The sequence below is a fragment of the Myotis daubentonii genome, chromosome 3 (genome assembly GCF_963259705.1).
Source record: "Myotis daubentonii chromosome 3, mMyoDau2.1, whole genome shotgun sequence".
Classification (NCBI taxonomy): Eukaryota; Metazoa; Chordata; class Mammalia; order Chiroptera; family Vespertilionidae; genus Myotis; species Myotis daubentonii.
Genome location: NC_081842.1, coordinates 45,462,052 through 45,489,309, shown reverse-complemented (window position 1 = coordinate 45,489,309; position 27,258 = coordinate 45,462,052). Strand labels below are relative to the sequence as shown.

Sequence of the window (27,258 nt, the reverse complement as noted above, 5' to 3'; positions counted from 1 at the left end):
ATTTGTCTTGAGTGGTGTAGTAGCCAGTGAGAGAATTAACATTTGACTTGGGACACTAGGATTTTTTCCTCTCCTCTCCATTTTTCTTGTTCTTCTCACATCATCTCCTCTCCTACACACATTTTTAAAAAATATATTTTATTGATTTTTTACAGAGAGGAAGGGAGAGGGATAGAGAGTTAGATACTTCGATGAGAGAGAAACATCGATCAGCTGCCTCCTGCACAGCCCCCACTGGGGATGGTCCCGCAACCAAGGTACCTGCCCTTGACCGGAATTGAACCTGGGACCCTTCAGTCCACAGGCAGATGCTCTATCCAGTGAGCCAAACCAGTCAGGGCAACACATTTTGTCCTATTCTGAACATGAAAGTTAAGATTACAATAACCTGTAATGTTGCATTTATTATTGGTTACATTTTATTTATGGTTCTAATTCAGAACATTACTCATTCTTCAAGGAACTCAGATTTCTTTTTGGAAATGTCTCTTCAAAAAACTTTGAAACTTGTGAAAATTCACTATTGAACATCCCTGGACATAATTCAGAGGCTGATTGAGGGAAGGGCTGATTTTCTGGCTTTAGAGGATAGTTGTGGTTTGGCAATGAGAAGCTGGGAAAATTGGCTACAGGAAGAGGAAGATCTTCACCTTTCTTTGATGGAGGGAGTTGGTAAACATATCCAATTTGTCTCCATCTTAAGGGAAAGTGTCCTTTGCCTGGACCTCTTTCTTCTGAGTGCCTAGGTTGGTGAGCCATGGCCCCAGTGATGGTGATTTTGGGGACCTTGCCTATGGGGTGGTGAGTCACAGGGTCCATGGTAATGAAAACCATGGCCATCAGGATGCTGTCTATGGGGTTGGTGTCCATGGGGATGGTGTCCATGGAGATGGTGCTCACTGGAACTATGATTATGAGGGGTGCATGTGTGCCATTGGTGCCAAAATGGAAGTGATGACATCTTGAAGGGGACAGTCTTGAAGGAGCTCCTGCTTGAAGTAGTGGTCTGTCTGAGTGATTTTTGTCGTCTAGAGGAGGTGGGCATCCAGGTTTATGTGACTCGTGGGGATGGGTTATCTCTGGATCTACTGTGTGTAAATGAAGGCTTGTGAGCAGAGGAATGCCCATGGCCTCCAGAGTGGGGAGGATGGTTCAAATGGGGTTGAACATCACTGATGTTTTTATGTTCCCGGTGAAGGACACCACAGAAAAGTGACTATCATCATGTAAAGAAGAAATTAGATGTCTAACCTGATTTAATTCAATTAAATCCATACTTTTGGATTGCAGAAATAAATTTTTAAAGTAGAATATCAAAGAAGGGTTCTCAAATTTTTATCGAGGCAAGTTGGCATTTAAAATACAAACAAAAATCATCATCTACCACCATCATTTCACAATAGCAATAATATTATATAACAACAGTCAGAAAGATAATCTCAGAGTAAAGGATGGTTCTTTTATATGTAATATGTTATACCACAAAAAATTTTCTTATTATCTTTATTTTTCTCATTTCCATATAAAGTGATAAAATTATATTACAGAATGGTACTCATCTGTAGATCAACATTTCAAAAACTTGTGCCTTATAATTTAGGCTCTCAACAGAGTTCTGTGACTCTATGTTATAAGCATCTCTTACTCCTAAAAGATGAGCACTTGACCTCTTCACTATCCTTATTCAGGTTTTAATATTTTAAAAAAATCTGTGCAGCCATGCCCAAGGTGATAAACTTGCCCCCCTTCTTGGTTTGTCCCATGGATATTTGAATTACTTTTTTTCTGTTATAAAAAATACTGTGAAGAATATTTGTGTGTAGAACAAACGTTTCTACACAGATATTCTCATAAAATATTGTTTTGTATTTTATTTTACATATCTTTATATAATAAACTAGAGGCCCAGTGCAAGAAATTCATGCATGGGTACTGTCCCTAAGCCTGGCTGGCGATTGAAGCTTGAGTGGCTGGCACGGAAGAGCAGGTCCCAGCTGACCTCTGGCCCCTGGGCAGCACCTGGGCCCCTGGGTCCCTACTTGCCCCCCTCTCCCTGAGTCATGGCGCCCAAGTCCACACACTGAGATGTGGTGAGCACAGCTAGACACCGTGGGCTGAGGTGCAAGATGGGCCTCGGAGTCACCCAGAAGCACTGCACAGAAGCCAGGCGGGCAGCGTGCTCTCTCCCAACTGGACTCAGCAGACCAGCTCCAGAGCGAACCCACAGTGAGCCCGACCAGCCCCTGAAGCCTTTTGGGGCTGGCAGCCTCCACTGCCGCCCTGCTTCCAGTGCCTCCTTGGCGATGCCCACCATGTTCCGCACCGCCCTCTGGTGGTCAGTGCACATCATAGCGAGCAGTCAAACTCACAGTGGAACTCCTGGTCAAGGGAAAAATATGCATATTTAGGCTTTTATTATATAGGATATCGTCCATTGATTTCAGAGAGGAAGGGAGAAGGAGAGAGAGATAGAAACACCAATGATGAGAGATAATCATAAATGGGCTGTCTCCTGCATGCCCCACACTGGGGATCAAGACCACAACCTGGGCATGTGCCCTGACAGGGAGTCAAACCTTCACCTCCTGAGTCATAGGTCTAGTTCAACCACTTAGCCACGCCCACCAGGCTCTTGTTCTTATTTTAAAGGAGAGAGAATTAACACTGCAGAGGTCGACTTGCCCAAAACAGCCAAGTTACCCAGGGGCAGAATCGAAGGGAGGGTGGGGGACTGGTTCTAAACACGCACTCATGAGGCCTCTGTATTATTGGGTTCATCCAGGGGGGCGGGTGGACATACACTGTCTCTGGCTCTTCAAGCGGCACTTCCTCGAGGCCCTAAGATTCCCCGAATGACCCCCAACCCTCCCTACCTGCCATCGGAGCTGAGGAGGGTGGAGGATGGGAAGGGCCATCTGAGGTTCACCTGGGAGGGGCATGGGAGGGGGAGGGAGGGGCAGAGCTGGGAGCATCACAGACCCCAGGTGGGAGTAGAGGCAATGATCTGGAAACTGATCGCCCTGTCCCAGCATCTCAGCAGCATTTCTTTGCCCAGAAGCACTGCAAACATTGCCTTAGGCTGTGGGACTTAGAGCTGGTCTCCTGCAGTTCTGTTCTGTGGTAGGGGATCCTCTCTGTCCTGGAAACTAGAGTCGGGGAATGGAGTCGGACCACCTGGGCAAGCCCTTTGCATTGGACCCTGAGACCTTTGTGTCACGCATGACCCAGTTAGGGGCACAGCTGATCTGTGTGTCCACTGGGTGTGGTGAGGTAGTTGCTCTGAGCCTGTTTTCCATCATAATACAAGGAGGTTAGGACTAGATGATTTTAATGACTCATAATCCTAGTATGCTCTTCCGCATTTTACTCTTTTTTTGTTTGGGTTTCCCTCCTCTCTGTTGATATCACACTCCCTGCAACTCCAGAAATTAAAAAAAAAATGCAGGAGGGCAGTTCCATGGTGTCTGCTGCCTGTCTCTTAAAACTGCAACAGGGATCTCAACTTAAAAAGCAGCTGGTGGCTGGCAACAGCAGCCCAGGGGAGGAGGCAAGAGGGGTTGGTCAAAAGGGAAGGATAACAAAGGGGTCCAAGAAATTATTGGGGGTGATGGATATGTTCACTATCTTAAGTGTGGTGTTGCATTCATTGGCATATATATATGTTAGAATTATCAAATGGTATACTCTAGCTAAATATGTGCTGTTTATGGAATGTCAATTACCCCTCAGCAAAGTTGTTATTGTATTAAAACAAACAAACAAAGCAGCTGGATTTTGTCGTTCTCTGTCTGGCTTATTTCACTTGCCTCTACACTGTCACAAATGGTAAGTTTTAATTCCTTTTTATGCTGAGTAATATTTTATTATAAATATATAATACATATTCTTTATCTAATCATGTATCCGTAGGCACTTAGGTTGCTTCCATATCTTGTCTATTGTAAATAATGCTGAAATGAATTTAAGGACGCATGTATCTTTTAGAATTTGTGTACACATGAAACTAATATTATATTGAATGTTACCGATAAGTTAAAAATTATAACAATAAAAATCATCTAGCCAAGGAGACCAGTGGGGAGAGGGTCAATGCAACTGAATTTGCGCCTGTGAGATTGGAGCCTGGGCCCTCAGACTCCAGCTGGACATTAGTGGAAACTCACGCCTCTGCCGACTCTCTCCACTTGGTCCACTCTGAGAGAGGCAAAGTCACCATTCTCCTTTTTGTACATCTCAAGGACTTTGTCTGCTTGTTTTCTGTAGACCTCAGTCTCCTCAAAGAAATCCAAGAGTACAGGGCTGTCTTTAGTATTGGCCAATGCGGAAAAGACTGGAGAAAGAAATGGTTGTTTTATAGCTAAACAGCACTGTCAATGCCATGAATTAATACATATATGCATGATGGAAACAATAACAATAGCTCCTGTTTTACAAACAGGTGAATTGAGGGTTGGAGAGGCTAAGAAACTTGTTCTAACAAATCAGCTAATCAGCAACAGAGCTAAACTTAAATCCAGATCCTTCTGATATTCAAGTCTCGGTTGTTACCCTATTCAGATGTCCCAAACCCATCATTCATAAAGTGTGAATATTTCAATAAACTCTTCCTATCTCTGCCAAAGAGGGAGAGCATCATTAAAATGAAGTTTTGCCCAGAGAGAGAAGATACAGCTCAGTCTTCTTTAAGGCAAACTCCTGAAGGAGTTGCTTGGCTGCTGAGTTTTTGTATATTGAATTATGCTGAAATTTGCAATTTTTAAAGGAACTCTGTGATAATTCTCTTGGGGAAAGTAAATAAAAGAACATGGACTTTAGAGTCAACACTGGTGGGGCAGGGTTAAGTTCACCATATTTGGGGTGTTTTATGAGGCCAAGTAATTTAATCTCTTTGAACCTCTTTTAACTCTAAACTAGAAAGTCTCATAATCTTCATAGTCTTGTTATGCAATTAAATGAGACTGCTGTGTAAACTGTAGCATTAATACATAAGTTTTACATGTTGAAGTCAATATATTGCTAAGTACTTTGGAAGTGTACTACACAGAGCATCTTATTTAATACTAACGAAGACCCAAAGAGCTAATACTATTATTAGCTTTATTTTACACATGAGGAATCCTTAAAGAGGTTAAGTAACTTTCCCTCAAGACCATGCAACTAGGAAATTATGAGACTGGGATTCAAATTCAAGCCAATCTGACCCCAGACAGAGCCCATGTTCTCTGTAATGATGCTCTACTACCTTATGTAGCTCTCTATTTTTACATATATAATTTGTGAGAAATGTACTAATAACAGGAGAAACACTCTTGTGACTCTTTTCAGGAGAGAAATTAAAAATCAATTCCATGAGTATAGGTAGAGTCCACTTTTGATATGTACATCATAGTATTATATATTAAATACCACTGTATGATTGAATTCTATATCAATCTAGAAATAAGTAGTATTTTAACAGATTATCATACCAGAGCTTGTGGTACAGTTGAAGTCATTCACTCTAAGACCCTGAAATTCACTCAGATGTGTTGTAGCTATTACCTTACACTGTCCAATCACCTGTAAGAAAGAGGAGTTTATCATTGTCTACTGCTTTCTTCGGGTTGAATATGAAGACACAAAAAGTGATGCAACATACCTTATTATCTTTTAAAATTTATTTGGGGTTTCTCAATAAATCCTCTTTCAAACCTGTATTTTCTTAATCTTTTTCTATGAGTTAGATGCCATAGGCACCCAAAACCCTCATGAGAACCACAGATAAACTATTTAAACAGATCATGGCCATATCTCAAACATTTTCAAGAAGAAAAAAATGCTAAATTTCTAGGTATGTAAGTGTCTTATTTTCTGGAACTAAAATCTTAGACCTGTGGTTTTTCATCTTTGGTTCTTCTCCTGTGGCAGACAGCCTGGGATCTGATTACCCATGGGCAAAGCAGCACAAGATCCCATTCCTCATCACAATTAAAGTTAATCCCTTTTGGCCACTCCTGCTCATGGGACCAGTCTTCATAGGACACAATTATAAGTTCATAGGTTCCAAACCCATAGACGGTCAGGGCCAGAGAGGACCTTAGAGTTTATCTACTCCAACCTTCTCCTCTTATTTTACAGCTGAGAAGATGGAAATCTAGCAACATTAGGCGATTTGCACAAGGTTAGAGCTAGTCATGCTATAACAAGCCCCACTGACATATCTTGAACTGGGTTCCTAGGTATGGCTCTCAAGAGAATATTACTCAAGGTCGACATTATCTTCATGAGTCAAAAGACAGAAACTGCTCTTCCCCTATTGCTGTGGCATACAGCTACCCTGGGACAACAGAGTAAACCAAAGTCAAGAATTATAAAAAGAGGAGAATGGTACAATATTTACTTACTATATAAGATGAATATCTAGAAATATTTGGCTCACAGACATCCCAGTGTTTTCTGGTTTGGACTGTACAGTCAGATTCTTTCACATCTCAGACTAAATAATGACATCTGTGGATTCCTGAAAAATTCCAAGAAAGCAACAGGTGAGTAACACGTGGGAGCCCAGTATGTTTTCATTAGAAACAATCTCTTGATTTCTTAAACAGAATTTCTGTTCCTTTCCAAATCATTGCAGATGTCTACTTTTGTGTCATTTGATCTATTTACTTGAATAAATAGCTTGGAAAAGTTACTTCCAAATGGTCTTTTTAACTGGTCATGATGTTACTTCTGTTCATTAGCTTTAAAAAACAATCACTAAATAACGCCATTTATTTGGGCGGAGTTGTTGAAGGTGTAAACCTAGAAATTATAAGTGATGACAGCCACATCACAAGCTCCAATCTCCATGCACAATTGTGTCCACTCACCCAGCTCTTTCCTGAACTTGACTTTTTTCCTTAATTTCAACTTGTCCAAACCTAAAATCAGCTCTTCTCTTACAAACCAGCTACCTCTCTCAATTTATCTTGCTTTTTGTCAATGACACCATTAATTATTTCCTGCCTTAGACTTTGGCTTAAAAAAAATGTGACATCAGCTTTGATGTCTTTCTTTGCTTTTGCTATCCAGTCATCAGGCCTTGAATGGTCTTTCTTTGAAATGTCTCATGTCTTTTCTTCATTCTCATTGCCATAAATCCCATCGCCTTGGTCTGTCTTCATTTCCTCATTCCTGAACACGTCATATAGCTTTCTAGTTCAAGCCCATGCCACTTGCATCCATCTCCCCAGGTACACTGTGCTCCCTGCTCCCACCCATAGGTAGTCCTGGGCCAATTCATCCTGTGTCCTATAATGTGGCAGAGATCCTGGACTGGCACTAGTAAGTCACTAAGTTGCTGGTTGAATCCCGAGTCCCTGCACTCATTCTCTGCAACCTGTAGAACCTCCACATCTAATACTCTAACAAACATCAAGTTATCTGCTTGTCCTCTGTGATGCTCTATTGTCTGACCTCCCTGATTTTAGTGGTTCCTCCAAAGGGTAGGTTATTTTTGGGGAATGGGGAAGAGAGGCCTCCCTCCTTCATCTCAATCAAACCCTCAAATCTATTCCAAATAAATATATAATCTATGTCAGTGATTTTTAATATTTTCATCTCATGGCACATATAAACTAAATACTAAAATTCTGCGACACACACACAAATATATATATTTTTTGCAGATCTGACAAAAAAAGGGATAATTTTGATTCATTCACATTGGACGGCTTTGGTGTGTTGGCTGTTTTTCTTTTTTCATTTGATAATCTAAGGGACAAGAGGTCAGTGTCCCTGACCAAATAGTCAGGTATTGCATGATTTCTTACCCCACATCAAGTTGGTATTCCTGGAATTTCCCTGGAATGTCTTTAACCCAACCCATCTTCCTATTCAAATTCTGCTTCATTTGGATTTCCCAAATGAAGCATTCTCTCATTCAATGGTAATAGATCTCCTTTCATTAGATTGTCCAGTATCTATAATACTCACTCGTTCACTTAGACCATCTCTAAGATCAATAAGGTCCAGTACACATTTAATTTGAGGCTATTAGGTCAGGAAATTGCTTTGAGCCACTGCTATCTCAACACTGCCCTTCTAACGCCCAAGGTCCATCTGCCTTACGTTCACTCTTATGATAGTTTTGGGAAAGCGGTGGCTTCCTCTTCTCCACCTTTTTGTTTTCTTAATAAATCTTGAAAAGTGTATGTCACCTGTAGGGCTTGATTCCTTTTAAGAATCTTCATTCCATATCTGCAGACTAGAAATAAACATAAGAACAAGAATGAGACAGACAATAGTGGTTATGATAAGAGGCAAATGTAAGGAGATCCAAAGAAAAGGATTGAGTTCTTTTATGTTCTTTTTAAATTGCTGCCAGGCATCTAAGGAACTAGTTTGTAGTAGGCTTCTTTCTGGGCCATCAGTTCTTTATGGGTCCCCTTCTCTATCACTGTCCCCTGTGACATGACAGCAACAATATTCGAGTCCTGGAAGGTGGACAATCGGTGGGCAATAACAATGCAGGTTTGACTTTCTCTGGCTTTGTCCTGGGCAAACTACATCACTGCACAACTGATGACTGCTAGCATGGCAAGGCTTCTTTACAATCCTCCAGGTCATCTCTGGACTATTTCTCCTCTGTCTCATTCTCCTTCTATTCCTTATTTTTAGCTTATTGCTTGGGATGACTACTATCTTTGGCTGGAGTAGTCAATTGTCTGTAGCCACAGGTACAGGATGAGGCTCCAGATGCAAGGTCCTCTTTAGTCTGGTGAGTTCCTCTCTGGGGTCCATGTTGAAGTTTAATATTCCTTGCAGGAATCCACATGGGCTTGGAGGAGTTTTCTGGAAATACACCAGCATATCCTCTACCAAAGGTTAACAAAGGGACCCTTCCATAAACCAGACTCAGGATCTTTCCATTTAACCAGACCATTTTCCTTTGGCTTATTCTGACACCAGAGTAATTCTGACAGGTGTCTTCCCATCAGTGTTACAAGTGAAAAAATTTAAAATAATTAAGGCTTGGTGTATTCTATATACTTACAGAAGATTTCACCACTATTCCCCCTTTTTGTTTTTCAAGTTGGGATTTTAGTCGCTGATGTTGGTGTTCTATAATTGCCTGTCTTTGGGAATTGTATGGTATTCCCATAATGTGCTGAATTTTCCACTTTTTACAAAATTGCTGCAAATTACAGCTTGTGTATGCAGGTCCATTATCAGTTTTAATAATTTTTGGAAATCCCATCATGGCAAACCAGCCAGGCAATGATTAATGACCTGTTTTGCCATTTCCCCTGTAGATGCAGTGGCCCATAGGACCTTTAAAAAGTGTCTACAGAGATGTGCAATGCCCCAAGGCATCCAAAAGGAGTATAGTATGTTACATCTATTTGCCAGATATGGTCCCTTATCAATCCTCGAGGGTTAATTCCTATATTAGGCCCTTGAGGCAGATGTAACATGCAAGTGGGACATTCCTTGATAATCTGTTTTGCCTACTGTAGAGTGATTGAGAATTGTTTAGACAACATTTTGGCAGGCTGATGTAAAAGTTAATGAGATTCTGTGGCCTGTTTTAATAAAGCAACTAATTGATTGGCATATGCATTTCCTTTTGTTAAAGGACCAGCCAGGGTGGTATAAGCCCTGATATGGGTAATATAAAAGGGGTATTGTCTTTGCTGTACAATTTGCTGTGCCTGTTTAAATAGTATAAATAGACTTTGGTCACTGAGCCATCTTAATCGAGCAGTCTCAATTCTGTTTACCAGGACAGTAGTATGGGCAGAATCAGAAATAATATTAAGAGGCTCTTGGCAATCCTGCAATGCAGTCTTGATAGTTTCTAATTCAATTCCTTGCACAGAAGTATGACTGGTCTGGATGACTTGGTCTGAATTCATTGCATGATAAGCAGCTTTACCATTAGATGAACCATCAGGAAAAACAGTTAATGCTCCAGGGGGTTCCTACGTAGTATTTTTTTTTTTTTAGTATAAATAATAGGGGTGTAATATAAAAATTGTAGTAACTTGTTTTTTAGTAGGTAACAACCAAGTTTCCCTGAATATTCACTTATTTCTATTTGCCAATTCAAATGAGTCTGAAATAACATTTCTGATTGCTTCCCCGTGAAGGGAAGGTAAATGCATTGGGGTTCTTCTCCTCAAAGATGCCTGCAGCGCTTTCTGAGTTGAGATATTAATTGAGCCATGAGTTGTACCCGTGGTACTTGGGCTGAGGAGATTGCCTGCTTCATTCTTCGTAACTCCTTCCTAGCTTCAACTGTTAATGTTCAGGGTGAGAAAAGATTAGAGTCACCCTTAAGCATGTTGAATAAATTTGTCATTTTTCCTATAGAGGTTTTTAGATAAGGTCTTAATTAATGTTCTCTAATAATTTTTGAAAGTCATTTAAAGTTTTAAAGCAATCCTTTCATATTTCTACATTTTAAGTCCTAATACTTTGGTTTTTAATTACAGCTCCTAGATATTTGGAGGGCATTTTTCCTCTGTATTTCCTCCCAGAGCAACCTCTAAGCCACATTTAGGGATTTTCTTTTCTAATTGGATAAGCATTGTTAAACTGTGCTTTTCCTGTGGGCTTACCATAAATCACTATATTAAAGACTTTTAATTTATTTTAAACAGAACAACCAACTTGGTTGCCTTTCAGAAAAACAGGTAGGAGACAGACATGCTGGTCAATACTGCAATGCATACATTTCAAGTATAAATAACTTTCTCTTTACTTATGGCAGGGGTCCTCAAACTACAGCCCGTGGGCCACATGCAGCCCGCTGGGTGTTTTTGCCGCCGCTGCCTGTTGCTTAGCAGCCGACTAGTTTTTTTTTAAAACTATAGTCCGGCCCTCCAACGGTCTGAGGGACAGTGAACTGGCCCCCTGTTTAAAAAGTTTGAGGACCCCTGACTTATGGTGTCTCATTAATGGTGAGATTTAATGCTTACATAATAATTTTAAGTTTACTTTGTAAATAGTAGCAGAAGAGATTTTAAAAGTTCTTATTTTTATTAAGCTTAACTTTACTTTCAAAGAACATTCTTTTTGGATAGTGCTTATTTGCATATGTATGCAAATTTTACTTTGGACTTTACTAGAACCAATTGTTTATAAAATATTGGCCTCTCATATAAATAAGTTTATAGGATACCTTGGTTATATTGTGAAAAGATAACTTATTAAAGTATGAGCCTTTATTAAAAAAGCAAAGTAAGCAAACCTATACATTTGATCTATGAAGTATAGATGCCGCCCCACCCCCAGCCAATTTGAAGAGCAGGCTGGGTGGTGGTCTGAGGCATTATGTATGCTCCTGTCTTAAAATTCTGCTGCTAATTATTCTGGTTTTGCTTAAGGTGTATTCAGCAACCTTGTCCTGCCCTCCCTTTCTGTATTAACTGTTACTCTGTCTTTGGCAAGGGGAGACAAGGGTAGTGATCTAGCCCTGTCTAAACTTCTCTGAGATTTGATGAGCCTTTAACAACTTTTGCAAATAGTTAACTTTATAACTTAGTTCTTTCTTTTAATATTTCTTTTTTCCTTCTCATTACATACACAACCTTCACAAATTTCACACTTTCAAATTAGCCTTCAAACCTTCTTTCTATGTCCTTCAAAAATGCGTAACCATGCCTTAGACCTTCTCCTAAGTATTTCTACTCTAATTTTCTTTCTGTCATATAATCAGCAACTTGTACAGACCTTTTTCTTCTTTTTCTTTTAAAATGTGTGTCCTGCCTTCTATAATTAAAACCACTCAATATTTAAACCTTAATTTTCCAATGATAATTAAAAGTAAACAGCCAGCATTTCTTAGATTGTCATTTATGAACATTCTAATCTTTAAGAAATATATTTTTAGATTTTCTATAATAAAAGGTAAAACCAGGTGAACTTAAAACTTGTTGGAATATTTAGATATTTATTTTTAATCCAATAATGTTCTAAGGTATTTGAGTTAGCAAGGACTTTGGAAAATTATGTATAGGCATATGAGGCTGGAGAAACGGCATGGGTAGGAGGGAGCAGGCATCTAGCCCCTTGGGTTTAAACTGCTACATTCTTCCTTAGAGATAACCTCTAAGGTCACTGCTGCAGCTTCTCTGCCTTTACAGGGAGAAAGGCGACTGGCCTTTTCCTCTAACAGAGCATATAGTCAGTCTCCTCTTGAGTGGCTGGACTTTCATTATTATTTTTTTTATAATTATTACTGAAAAGCTTTATTACAAATCCTTCATTTTAGTTACATGTATTTATTTATGTTTTAACAACTTTGAGATTTTAAAGCCAATTATTATCATCCAAGGCATTTTCTTTGGCAAATTCTGTAACAGAGGTAACTTACTGACTTTCAGTGGCTTTAATGTTAAAGTATTATTTTATTTTATTTTATTTTATTTTATTTTATTTTATTTTATTTTATAAAACCAGGACTGCCCCCGGGACCTGTGAGGCAACCTTGGAATGTGGTCCATTATTATTCAAGAATTACCCATTATTATGGAAACTCTAATCTTTATATATATATATTATTGGTTTTTTTTTACAGAGAGGGAGGGAGAGAGATAGAGAGTCAGAAACATCGATGAGAGAGAAACATCGATCAGCCGCCTCCTGCACATCCCCCACTGGGGATATGCCCGCAACCCAGGTACATGCCCTTGACCGGAATCGAACCTGGGACCTTTCAGTACACAGGCCGACGCTCTATCCACTGAGCCAAACTGGTCTCGGCGGAAACTCTAATCTTGTTGCCCAAATACAGCCTGTATATTATCCTTGTGTCACTTTTACCATCTTTTAAAGAAAAACAGTCTTGGACTTATTCTATAGCATCCATAAAGAGATGGGGCTTAGGCCAAGAGGCCACCCAAATTCAGGCGGGGTGTGCCTTCTCTTAAGCTAGCCATTTTCTCTTCATGGGTACAGAAATCCCAGACACATTCCTAATTTTGAGAAATGTCTCATCTATCCAAATTTCAAATGACGGACTGGGAAATAAAAACATGGTGAAAATGAGACTTTTAAGAACATTCCTGAGACCAAGTGTCCATTTTACAGGATCACTAAGAGACCTTGTAATTAATGGACTGGGGCCTTTTTTCGTTACCTCTACTTTGTCTAGGGAATTTTCCTAGAATCTGTGTTACCGGCCATGTGTACTGCTCATATTTTCTTTACCCATTCCCACATTCTGTTTGTTCTAGGTAAATTTAGTAATGGCCTTGCCATCTATTGTTTCCTTTCTATTAAATTAAATTAAAAGCATGCTTAATAGACTAATAATAAACACATTAAACCAAACAAAAAAAGACAGATAAAACAACAATCAACAGACAAGCCCGCACAACACAAAGACAAGACTTAATAAATCAGAGTTCTTTTCATGGATCTTTCAGAAGTATTACATTGCCTGGGACTTATAGCCAGAATGCGGCCTAGGTCTCAGCCTGTTGTTCACAGATCTTATCCTATTCTGCTCTCCATAGCACTGACTAGCATCTAAAGTTGTTTCAGCTAAAATCTGCCCGCCCCAAGGCATCATATGGTAATTTTCAGACAAAGCATTAAATAACCCTTTTGTAAAAGGACTTAGTCCCTTTTTCTCTAATGGATGAGAATTCCCACACTAGAATCGGAAGTTCCGGGACCTTAGGATTTACAGACTATTGATCCCCAATACAAAGTGGGCATAATGCAGTTCGAACAAGAGCCCACATAGTTAAAGTTGACAAGAGCATTCGTTTTCTTGAGCCTGATTTAAGAGAATACCTTTTGACACCTTAATTCCTTTATCCTTAAACATGCAAGCTAAAAACTTACAGTGTTGTTTTTGCCTTTTACTCGAATTCTTCCCCATTATAACCTGGCTGAATCAAAATGTTTCTCATCCAGTTACGTTCGCGACTTCGAAGCTTGCACTGGCTTTGTGCTCAGTGAACTTGCCACCTTTCCGATGAATTTCCACTTTTCCTTTTTCACTCAGGCTAATCTTCTCCTCCAGATTCCTGTTCGTGGAGCCAGAATGCTGCAACCTTTTGTGGCAGAGGTTCAGTATCTGAAGAAGGGGCCACACACAAATGAAAATACTATACAAGAAATATGAATTTAGAAGGCATGGGGGGCCAGGTGGAGACCTCTCTCTTGGAGAGGCACACTGAAACCTGGTCTTATCCATTTTTTATTCAATTTTAGATATACATCCTGCCCTCAGTAAAGCATGGCAAACAGGTAGCAGACAGACCATCTCTAAGGTCAATAAAAATCAATAAATATCAGTAAGGTACAGTAAACATTTACTTTGAGGCTATCAGGAAATTGCTTTGAGCCACCACTATCTTAACACAGCCCTGCTAATGTCCAAGGTCCATGGGCCTTCTGAATTCCTTGGTGTACTCTTATGATAGTATTGGGAAAGCACTGGCTTCCCTCAATTCACCTTGACCCCCCGGGTTAAAATCTCTGTCTGTCAATATGCTCTAAATGATTAATGGGTTCTGGGGAAAAAAGTTAACACATACCTCTGATAAGTGGATGAACCTGTGAGCTACACAAATCTGGATTTTTCTTGTAGGTACCAGGTCCAAAGTGTTTTTGACCATAAGCATTGCGTCATTCATTGTTGTGGGGGGTAGGGTTTGCAGTAAAATAACTTTTCTCCATCTGCCAGCCAGGAATTGCCACCATTGGTCTCCTTGTTGGATTATAGCACTAGAAGTCTGTAGCAGAAAACAGCTGTACAGTGGGGCCTTGACTTACGAGTTTAATTCCTTCTGAGACTGAGCTCGTTAAGGAGCTCGTTAAGGAGCTCATTGACTCAAATTACTCTATCAACTCAATGCAAAAAATCGGCCGAGAGAGAGCTGGTATCTCAAAAAACTCGTTAATCGGGACACTCGTAAGTCAAGGCCCCACAGTATTATTTAAGTGAAGACCTGAGTTCAGGTAGAATAGAATTATTTAAAGCCTGTTCCTTTGGAGTCAAATCTGAATTTCAACTCTATCTTGTTACCCTCTTCCTGTGTGATGCTGGGTAAGTTATGAAACAGCTCTAAGTCTTTGTTTCCTCATGTATAAAATGGGGATTAATGCCTCCTGGCAGGAAGGTATGATAATTAAATAAGAAAACATATAAAGTAAATAAAACAATTTAATAAGAATAAAACAATTCTTTTTTTTTCTTTTCTTTTTTAAAAATATATTTCTTTACTAATTTCAGAGAGGAAGGGAGAGAGAGAGAGAGATAGAAACATCAGTGATGAGAGAGAATCATTGATCAGTTGCCTCCTGCATGTCCCCTACTGGGGATTGAGCCCACAACCCAGGCATGTGCCCTTGGCCGGAATCAAACCCGGGACCCTTCAATCCACAGGCCGATGCTCTATCCACTGAGCCAAACCGGCCAAGACAATAAAACAATTCTTGGCACAGATTTAGGTGCTGAATAAATGATGCTATTGATTATAATTTTTGTTATTATTATTTATTATTATTTTGACTGAGGAAAAGTTGAGGACACCAGCTATCATTCCAGTTCCCCATGGCTCTTAAAACATGCCAAAAATATTGGTTCCTGTGGAAGAGAACTGTGGTGAGGGTAGAAGTCAAGTCATTTGATGCCCACCCATCCCAGAGAAGGGGTGAGAGGGAATACACCATTGGGAGAGGCACTCAGCATTGGGGGACAGAGCTGGGATTAAGCTGACCCCTCAGCCCTATTCCTCCAAAGAAACCAATATACCTATATGGATCCTTCATACCAGGAGAACCCAGGAACATCAGGCCAGAGAGAATCAGCCCAGATTCCCTTCCCACTTAGACAGCATCTCCCTCCCTGCTCTCTCCTCTGTAGTGAGTGTCTATAAGTGTCCACCGCAATGGTGCTCAGCCTTGGCTAGAATCGCCTGAGGAGTTTTGAAAAGTCCTTATGTCCAGGCCTCCCCCAAGAGCAATTCAGCCAGGATCTCTGGGTATTAAGCCCAGGTATTGGTAGTTTTTTTGTTTTTTTTTAAATATATTTTTTATTGATTAAGATATTACATATGTGTCCTTATCCCCATGTTGCTCCCTACCCCCCTCCCCGCTCATGCCCTCACCCCCCCCCCTGTTGTCTGTGTCCATTGGTTAGGCCTATATTCTTGCATATAAGTCCTTTGGTTGATCTTTCCCCCTTACCCCCACCCTCCTCTACCTTCCCTCCAAGGCCCGACAGTCCAATCAATGCCTCTCCGTCTCTGGATCAGTCCTTGTTCATCAGTTTATGTTGTTCATTATATTCCACAAATGAGTGAGATCATGTGGTATTTATCCGCTCTCCAGTTCCATCCATGCTGTGGCAAATGGTAAGAGTTCCTTTTTCTTCTTCCTCTTCTTAAAGAATACCTTTCAGCATTTCATATAATGCTGGTTTGGTGGTGATGAACCCCTTTAGCGTTTTCTTATCTGTGAAGCTCTTTATCTGACCTTCTATTCTGAATGATAGCTTTGCTGGATAAAGTAATCTTGGTTGTAGGTTCTTGCTATTCATTCCTTTGAATATTTCTTGCCACTCTCTTCTGGCCTGCATGGTTTCTGTTGAGAAATCAGCTGACAGTCGTATGGGTACTCCCTTGTAGGTAACTGATTTTCTTTCTCTTGCTGCTTTTAGGATTCTCTCTTTGTCTTTTGCTCTTGGCATTTTAATTATGATGTGTCTTGGTGTGGTCCTCTTTCGGTTTTTTTTGTTTGGGGTTCTCTGCGCTTCCTGGACTTGTAAGTCTATTTCTTTCACCAGGTGGGGGAAGTTTTCTGTCATTTGTCTTCAAATAGGTTTTCAATATCTTACCCTCTTTCTTCTTCTGGTACCCCTATAATTCTGATGTTGGTGGGCTTGAAGTTGTCCCAGAGGCTCCTTACACTATCTTTATATTTTTGGAATCTTTTTTCTTTTTTCTTTTTCGGTTGGGTATTTTTTGTTTCTTCGTATTTCAAATCCTTGACTTGATTCTTGGGATCCTCTTGTCTGCTGTTGGATCTCTGTATATTATTCTTTATTTCAGTCAGTGTATGCTTAATTTCTAGTTGGTCTTTTTTCATATCCTCCAGGGTCTCACTAAATTTATCGGCGGTTTCCATAAAATTCTTGAAAAACCTTATAAACGTGGTTTTGAACTCTATATCCAGTCGTTTGCTTTCCTCCATTTCTGTCATTTGTGACCTGTTTCTTTGTCTCCACATTTTTTATGCTTCCCTGTGTTGGTACAGTTGTTTTGTGTGCTAGGTGTCCTGTAGGGCCCAGTGGCTCAGCCTCCCCAGTTACCTGAGGTGGACACTCTTGGTGCACCCCCTTGTGGGCTTTGTGCACAGTCTTGTTGTAGTTATGCCTTGATTGTTGTAGGATCACTGGGAGGAATTGACCTCCAGGCCAATTGGCAGTGAGAATCAGCTGTGTCTGCAGTGGGAGAACTTCTGTGCTGAAGACACCCTTCTGGGGCAAGACTTGATTCAGTGGGGCTTTGGTGCTCACTGGGTCTGCACCCTGAGTGTGTCCCTTATGGACCTGAGGAGTTGTAATCTGGATGGTCCCCCTCTGACCACTGGGTACACTGGCTCTTGGATCTAAGGAGGTGCTAATTTAGCCTCGGCCTGAGGTTACCCAGCAGGAGCTACGAAGAGAACTGCAGATTCCCCTTCCTTTTTTGGAGTTTGGAGGTGCCCTGATGAGGCCCAACTGTGAAGCAATGCAAGCTGTTGTGGGGCCTTGGGCCTTCTCTTGGAAGTTCTGGGTCTGTCTGGCCCAGCTGCAATTTGTTAGGTAATTTTCATGTTGCAAAGGGCCAGGGCATTCATATGCAAAAGCCTCTGCTGCAGCCTGGGTGGGGCGGGGTCTCAGGGAATCAAAGGGTGGAGCAAGCAGCTATGGCTTGTCCTCAGCCAGCCCTGCCCTAAGGGGCCGCGCGCGTCTCAGTGACCCGGTAATTTAAATGCTGCAAGCACCTACCTCTGAGGGAAAGCCGCCCTCAAGTTCAGAGTTCTGCCCTCTGCCAGACAGTCCAGTTTCTCTTCGTATGAGTCCTGTGTCCCCGGAGACTTCCCGGAACCGGAGTTCAGAGCAGTCGGGAGCTTGTGACTCCCTCCCGATTCAAAAAGACAGCCGCGTCCTCAGGTACCAGCCCCTTTCCGTGCACGCGCTCAAGCCTCCGTACCTTTGCACTTTACTTCTGCAGCTCCTCTGAGTCTCAGTGTGCTTTTCTCTTTTCTTCTAGTTGTAGAATTTACACTCAGCCAGCCTTCCTGTAGTTCTGGATGATGTCTGTTTTGTCTTTTCCTTGTATTTTTGAAGTTGTTGTGGGAGGCAGCAATTTCCCAGTGTTTACCTATGTCGCCATCTTAGTTTTCCCAGGTATTGGTAGCTTTAAAACTCCAAGATGAATCAAATGTGCAGTTACCGGGAGTCTTGATCCAGCATCTATAAGGTTCAGGAATCTGGAGAAGGCGCTGTGTGTAAATTAATCAAGAGTCCAGAGATGAAATATAATTTTGGAAGGCATTTGGGGGGGCCAGAGAAGACTTAGCTAAAGGAACCAAGTTCTCCTGTCTCTCTTGACCCCTTGCTTTTTATTAACATAAATTGTCCTAAAGCAAGGTAGATATACATATCAAAGGCCAGGGTTTAGTATACAGAATGCATTGACAGATTGGTGAAACTGCCTTTGGCTGTTCAGGTATTTGGCCAGCAGGAGGCAATAACATGTAGATTGAAATGGCCTCAGCTGTCTGGCAGCAAACAATCATTTATGCATCCTCTTCAGGTTTGGGGAAATGCCCTCAGCCATTTCCAGATGATTCAGCCCTGCTGACATGCTGAAATTGGCTTCTGGCATGCAGTCAAGGCTAAGAACTACAGGGGCTCCAGACAGAACCTGGAAGGAGTTCAAAGAGAGAGAAAGGGCAGTGTATACCACACAAAAAGCAGACCACACTTCCTCAGAGTCACAGATTGACTTAGGGAGTGCTAAAAGTGGAAGAGACACATTTTGACTTTTGTTTGATATTGAACTTTTAATATTAACACCAGCTTTTAAATACCCAAACATTACCACCCCAGTGAAACTTAGAATGACTGGAATAGTATGAAATCTGGCCAAGGTGTTATTAAGGGGGAACACACAAAGATGGTGTGGGGGAATGCTACTGATTAAAACAAAAACTGTTTTATGTTTCAATGAGTTGAGTTCCTTAATTGAGTCTTTCAAGTGTTGCTGTATTGGTTATGTTCAATATGGAGAGCCCTGGGCAAACCAAATTCTGGTGAAGGGAAAGGAATGGGACGGGGAAAAGCCACCAAGGATGAGAATAAACTTTTCCTACAATATTGTTTTGCTAAGTCTTAGGGGTACTCACAAGAGCCATGCCTTCTCTTCCCCTTGCTTTACTGAATCTTAAATACAGACACAATGCTAGTGATGCCACCCAGTTACTGGGGTAGCTTCAGATGAGACAGACATCTCAGGGATCCGGTGAGAGTGCAAGGGTGTCAATGGTCAGGAGGAGACAGAATGATGGTGAGTAGGAGAGATAGTCTATCCTGAGGAACTGTCTGATCTAGTGTTGTGGCAGAATACATGGGAGAACAATCAGCCAGCACTCTGAGGGAGGAAAGTTAAACCTTTATTTTGCAGATCTGCTAGTCCAGGGGAATTCTGGATAGAAAGCCTAAACTGGGGAGGCTCTGACCTATATATCTCCTCCCGTGGCGGGACCCTGAGGGTCCCTGCAGCTCCACCCAAGTCAGTCTTTGCAGGGCCTTGGGGTCATGCTCCAAAGATTTGCAGCTCTGCCTAAGTCAGCTGAGGGGTTAGGCTCTGCAGCTCCACCCAAGTCATTCAGAGTGGGCAAGTAAGACTACAGTTTTAACCAGAGCTGAACTAGGTTGCAAGTCCCCCCTCCCCTCATATTCCTTTTCACTAGGAAGTGACGTTTAGCATTGGTGAAGCTTCTTACTGGCTTTGAGAAAGCTTCCTGGCAGTCCTGAGCCAGAGAATGGCCAATGATGTGGAATGGAGAGGGGACTAGTGACTTTTCACAAGATGGTTATCAGGGCAGCCGGGGGTAGATAGATCTTCACCTCCATGTATTATTTCTGGCATGCAGGTTCTTTCTGGGTGTCCTGGCTATAGGATCAGAAAAGTCAGGAACAGAATTTTTATTCTTTTTTGTTGTTGTTAATCCTTATCCAAGGATATTTTTCCATTGATTTTTAGAGAGAGTGGAAGGGAAGGGGAGAGAGAGAAACATCGACGTCAGAGAGACACATAGATTGGTTGCCTCCCACACTCCCACATGAGCCCTGGATTGAGCCTGCAATCAAGGTACATGCCCTTGACCAGAATTGAACCCGGGACCCTTCAGTCCATGGGCCAATGCTCTATCCACTGACCAAAACCTGCCAGGGCCAGAATTTTTTTTCTTTAAAGCTTGCTTTCCCCAACTATGGTTGAGTGTTTACTTACAACCTCTATTTTTGAAGGGTATTACTAGAAGCCACTTAAGGTTTATAAATGTGGAAAATACAAAAGTATAAAGGATAATTTACCTCTAATTCTACTACAATGAGAAAAATCATGAACAATTATATATTGCTTTATAGACTTTTTCTATTTAAATATCTATCATATATGTGCATTTACATTATTGGGATTATTCTGAACATACAGGTATTGTTTTCCTCCACTGGATTGAATGCTTATTACAACCTCTATTTTTGAGGGGTATTACTAGAGGCCATATAAGCTTTATGAATGTTGAGGTTTGTTTGGATTTTTTAAATAAGGTTTTATTTTCAAATTTGAGTTATTTTAATTATATAATTTTTATTTATTTATTTATTTTTAAATATATTTTATTGATTTTTTACAGAGAGGAAGGGAGAGAGATAGAGAGTTAGAAACATCGATGAGAGAGAAACATCGATCAGCTGCCTCCTGCACATCTCCTACTGGGGATGTGCCCGCAACCCAGGTACATGCCCTTGACCGGAATCGAACCTGGGACCTTCCAGTCCCCAGGCCGATGCTCTATCCACTGAGCCAAACCGGTTTTGGCCTAATTATATAATTTTTAGTTATAAGTATATTCCTATACAAAGTTAAAAAGAACACAGGATATTATTGAATGTGTAAAATAAAAAAAAATTTGTTATCCCTCACTCTTTTTAAAAAAAATTTTATTTATTCATTTGAGAGAGAGTGATAAACATTGATTTGTTGTTCCATTTAATTAGGTATCCATTGGTTGCTTCTTGTATGTATCCTGACTGGGATTGAACCCAAAACCTTGGTGTATTGGGACAATGCACTAACCAACAGAGCTACCTGGCTTGGGCTTATCCTTCCTGTCATTCTTCGAACCTTTTCCCAAGGGAAACACTTTTTTAAAAAATTTAAGGAACATTTTTTATAAGTATGTTTTTATTCATGTAAGAGAGAGAGGAAGGGAGAGGGAGAGAGAGAGATATAAAAACATCAACTTTAAACAATAAAGAAGTTAAAAAAAAAAAAAGAAAGAAAAGAAGCTTCAACATCGATTGACTGCCCCTCTGCTAGGGATTGAGCCCAAAACCTAGGCATGTGCCCTCACCAGAATTGAGCCAGTGAACTCTTGATGCATTGGTTGATGTTCAACCACTGAGCCACAAGGAAGCCCAAGGGAAATGCTTTTAATAAATTTTTGTTATATACAGTATAAACTATATTTGTCCTTAAGGTTATACCATGAGGATTTTGCCAAATCATTAAATATTATTCAAAAAGATTATTCTCAAAGATCACGTGGTATTATATGCTGTATATGCTTTTAATCCTATATAATAAATTCCTAGGTTGTGTCACACCCTCGTGCGACATCATCACAAAATGGCCACCACCAGATGTCTGCCACAAGAGGGCCACCACAAGATGGCCACCACAAGACGGTCGGCAGGGAAGGGCAGATTTGTGCAATCAGACCAGCAGGGGAGGGCAGTTGGGGATGATCAGGTCGGCAGGGGAAGGCAGTTGGCGGCCATCAGGAAAGCAGAGGAGGGCAGTTGGGAACGATCGAGTCTGCAGGGAAGCAGTTAGGTGTCAATCAGGCCAGCAGAGGTGCAGTTAGGGGTTGATCAGGCTGGAAGGCAGAAGCAGTTAAGGGCAATCAGGCAGGCTGGCAGATGAGTGGTTAGGATCCAGCAGTTCCAGAGTGTGAGAAGATGTCCGACTGCTGGTTTAGGCCCAATCCAGCAGGGGTATATCAATATTCCCTTATATTTGGACATGTATATTGCTTTCAATTATTTGTTCTTATAAATCACTATAGGCCCGGTGTATGAAAATTTGTGCACTTGGGAGGAGGGGGGTCCCTCTGCCTGGCCTGCCCCCTCTCTCAGTCCAGAACCCCTAGGAGGATGTCCACCTTCTGGGTTAGGCCCACTCCCTGGGGGATCGGGGGATTGGGATTTGGGCATAAGCTGGTAGTCACACATCCCTCTGGCAGCCCAGAAGCCCTTGGGGGATGTCGGACTGATGGCTTGTGGCTGAACGCACTCACCACTAGGGGGCAGGTCCTGCATTGAGCATCTGCCCCCTGGTAGTCAGTGTGCATCATAGCAATCTGTCGTCCCGGGTCATTCCACCCTTAGAGTCAATTTGCATATTACCCTTTTATTATATAGGATGTTAATATGGACATATTTGTAAATTTCTGATCTCTTTGGGGATCACTGGACCAGTTAACGGAATCTTATAACATCCTGCTTTTTGTAATACAAGGCACTTAAAAAAAAAGATTTCCATATACTCCATGCTCACTCTCCCCATACAGCCTCCCTCACTATCAATATTCTCGCCAGAGTGGTACATTTGTTGTTATCAATGAACCTACTTTGAAACATTATTTTCACCCAAAGTCCATAGTTCATATTGGGTTCACTCTTGATGTACATTCTATGGGTTCAGACAAATGTGTAATACCCTGTATCCTCCATTATAGTATCTTACAGAATAGTTTCATTGCCCTAAAAGACTCTGTGCTCTGCCTATTTAGCCTTCCCCACCCTCAACCCACTGACCTTCTTATTTTTCCTGTAGATTTGCCTTTACCAGAATGTTAAGTAGTTGAAATCATAGGTTATGTCACCTTTTCAGATTTTATTCTTTCACTTAGTGATATGCCTTTAAGGTTCCTTCATATCTTTTCATGGCTTAATAGCTCGTTTGTTTTAGCACTGAATAATACTCCATTGTTTGTATGTACCACAGTTTGTCCATTCAACTACTGAATGGTATTTAGGTTGCTTCCAAGTTTTGGCAATTATGAGTAGAGCTATTAGACACACCCATGTGCAAGTTTTTCTGTGGACATGTTTTAAACTCATTTGGGTAAATATTAAGGAGCACATTTTCTGGGTTGTATGGTAAGAATATGCTCCGTTTGTAAGAAGTGCCAAATTGTCTTTCAACATGGCTATACCGTTTTGCATTCCCAATAATGAATGAGAGTTTCTGTTGCTCCACATTCTCTCCAGACTTGGTGTTGTCAGAGTTCTGAATTTTGGCCATTCTAATAGATGAATAATGGTATTTCATCATTGTTTTAATTTTCAACTCCCTCTGACATATGATATAGTGCATCTATTTTTTTGTTTATATGCAAAAGAGGTGACTGTTCAAATCTTTTTTTTTTTAAAATCCTCACCTGAGGATATTTTCCCATTGATCTTTAGAGACAGTTGAAGAGAAAGACAGAGAGAAGCACCAATGTGAGAGAAACACATTCATTGGTTTCCTCCTGCATGTGTCCTGACCAGGGTTTGGGCCAGGGAGGAGCCTGCTACCAAGGTATGTGCCCTTGACCATAATAAAACCCAGGATCCTTGGGTCTGAAGGCCAGCCTGACTGTTCTTGGAGATAGGAACTTCAAAGAGGTAATTAAAGTTAAATGAAATCATAAAGGTAGGGTTCTAACTCAACAGAACTGGTGTCCTCATGAGAAGAATAAGAGACATAGGGGTGTGTAAGCATGGAGAAAAGTCCATAGGAGAACAGCAAGAAGGCATTTGTCTGTATGCATAGGAGAGATACTTTAGGAGAAATAAACCTGTGGACACCTTGATCTTACACTTCCAGCCTCTTGAACTGTGAGAAAATAAATGTCTGTTGTTTAAGGCACCCAGTCTGTGGTATTCTATCATGGCAGCTCAAGAAGAATAATGGATGTCAGCAAATCTAACTGTATCTTATGTAATATAAAAGAATAGAGGCCTGGCGCACAAAATTTGTGCACTGGGGAGGGTGTCCCTCAGCCCAGACTACATCCTTTCACAATCCAGGACTGCTGGCTGCCAACCACTCACCTGCCTGCCTGATTGCCCTTAACTGCTTCTGCCTGCCAGCCTGATCACCCCCTAACTACTCCCCTGCCAGCCTTATAGACACCTAACTGCTCCCCTGCTGGCCTGATTACCCCCAACTGCCCTCCCCTTCCAGCCTGATCGCTCTCAACTGCCCTCCCCTGCTGGCCTGATTGCTCTCAACTGCCCTCCCCTGCTGGCCTGATTGCTCCTAACTACCCTCCCCTACTGGCCTGGTCACCCCCAACTGCCCTCCCCTGCCAGCCTGGTCGCCCCCAACTGCCCTTCCATACAGCCCTAGTCCCCCCGCAACTGTCCTCCCCTGCTGGCCTGGTCGCCCCTAAATGCCCTCCCCTGCAGGCCTGGTCTCCCCTAATTGCCCTCCCCTGCAGGCCTGGTCACCCTCAACTGCTGTCCCTCCCCTGCAGGCCCAGTTGCCCCCAACTGCCCTCCCCTGCTGGCCTGGTCACCCCTAACTGCCCTCCCCTGCTGGCCACCTTGTGGTGGCCATCTTGTGACCACACAGAGGCAGCCATCTTTGACCACATTGGGGCAGCCATCTTGTGCGAGGACTTGACAGTCAATTTGCACATTGCCTCTTTATTATATAGGATACGTTAGGGCATGGCTATTTTCATTATAGGAGTGTTCTTGTATCAAATGACTAATAATAAGTTTATTTTAAAGTAATATATTATGTGATTTAGTTTGTAAAGGTTATGCCACTGTCTTCATCCTCTTTATCTCTTAAAAGTCTGTCTTTTGCCATGCCCTTCCTAACTAGCCTAAAAATGAAGTGATTTCTTTCCTTGGGTTCCCATAGCCATTCTGTTGTACCTCTCTTAAAATATTCATTATGTTATAGCCCCATGGTTGGTAAACTGCAGCTTGTGAGCCACATGCGGCTCTTTGGCCCCTTGAGTATGGCTCTTCCACAAAATACTACATGCAGGTGCACGTACAGTGCGATTGAAACTTCGTGGCCCATGCGCAGAAGTCGGTTTTCAGCCTGGGCGAGTCTATTTAGAAGAAGTACTGTTGATATTTGGTTCTGTTGACTAATGAGTTTGCCAACCACTGTTCTAGCCTATAGAGAGGAGAGATTGTATTTTAATCATCTTTGTATCTCCCACAACATGAAGCCCAGTGCTTTTATGCTTATATTAATTTCCATTGTTGCTATAACTAATTACCCCAAACTTAATGGCTTAAAACAACACAAATTTATTATCTTATAATTCTGGAGATCCAAATCCAAAATGGGTCTTGGCTAAAATCAAGGGGTCAGTAGAGCTATGTTCCTTCTGGAAGCTCTGGGGAAGAATTTATCTGTTCCCTGTCTTTCCTGGCTTCTAGAGACTGCCCACAGTCCTTGGCCCCTGGCTACATCACTCTGCTTCCATTATGGACACATCTGCCATTCTGACTCTCCTCCTTTTCTCTTATGAGGACTTTATGGTTATACTGGGCCCACCTGGATTATTCAGAATAATCTCTCCACCTCCAGATCTTGAACTTAATCACATCTGCCAAATCCTCTTTGCATGTAAGACAACATAATCACAGATTTGGGGGACTAGAATGTGGACACTTTTGGGGGGACATTATTCTGCCTGCCACAATGCCCAATTCATTTTGTTGAATAGTAAATAATAAGATAATAAGAAAGACTTATGGGAGACAGTAAAGAAATTATTAGATTAGAACTGACCCAGAAAAGTATCTAAGAAGTTGTGAGTTTTGATCCAAAAATGGAGAAATGAATTTTTTTTGTTTTTGCTTTTATTCTAAGGTCAAACGAACTGATGAGAAGATTTTCCCATTGCACACATAATAAGCACTCAAATATGTTTTAATAAATTAGTGAACAACTAGAAGAATGGATATTATATATTTCCTATAGTGGTTTGTAATGATACTCTTTTAATTTCTTTTTTCTTCTTATTATTTTTATTGATTTCAGAAAAGAAGGGAGACGGAGAGAGAGAGAAATAAACATCAATGATGATTGATCGGCTGCCTCCTGCATGCCCCACACCGGGGAGCTAACCTCCAACCCAGGCATGTGCCGCTGACTGGAATCGAATTCAGGACCTTTCAGTCCGGAGGCCATCTCTCTATCCACTGAGCCAAATCAATTATGGCTGTCTTAATTTCTTTAAAAGAGTCTATTTCTCCTTGTTATTAATAGTCAGAAAGGACACATTTTGATATTCCCTACAGTTTATATGATCATTTTTATTCCCTAGACGTATGGGCCTTCATTTAATTACTGAAATGGTGATTATTTATATGCTTCTAACAAGGAGCTGTTTTAAACTATCAGGACTATAAAACAAATTATAATTATTTGTAAATTTTAATCTTTTTTTGTTGTACAAGCAATGCTTTGAAAATGATAGAGAACATTTAAAAAATAAAATTACTAACATTCCTCTTAATCCTACTACATTAAGAAACAAAGTTTAGTGAGGCAGGGCATTTCCTCCTGTTCACTGTCCCATTAGTTGCTATAGTGTTGTTACTTCTGCTGATGTTATTTGTGAATTTTGTAAGGTGAATTTTTCCAAATTTGAAGTGAGGCCTGGAGCATGGGCTGGCTGGAGGGGTCCTTAAATCCAGTTTGTGCACCTGAAACTAGGGTGCAGTACATAGAAGTAAAGCAGCAATTTACAGACCTTACTTCCCTGGTATGAATCCAGTCATTCTTCAATTATCCAGGCTCTATCATTTTTTGCCACATTTGAGTACTATCTGAATTATTTCCAGAATTTTTTAAAAGTCAATTTGCATTTACTTCCCTTGAGTGAAATCAGGTTTAACTTGTATTTTTCCAGTACTGATGAAAACAATTACATAACTATTAATATAAATACTGTGTGTCAATATATTCCACCTGA

The 27,258-nt window shown here is 41.1% G+C and overlaps 1 protein-coding gene across 1 annotated transcript; it reads right to left on the bottom strand.

Moving 5' to 3' along the window:
- Nucleotides 1-401: 401 nt before the first annotated feature.
- LOC132229591 (histidine-rich glycoprotein-like) lies at nucleotides 402-14,603 on the bottom strand. Its single transcript, XM_059686157.1, is given in 9 exon segments — nucleotides 402-747; nucleotides 749-921; nucleotides 924-1,131; nucleotides 4,164-4,330; nucleotides 5,469-5,559; nucleotides 6,384-6,469; nucleotides 13,768-13,792; nucleotides 13,895-14,053; nucleotides 14,517-14,603. Coding segments are annotated over 9 exon segments (1,299 nt in total). The 3' UTR covers nucleotides 402-444.
- Nucleotides 14,604-27,258: the final 12,655 nt, after the last annotated feature.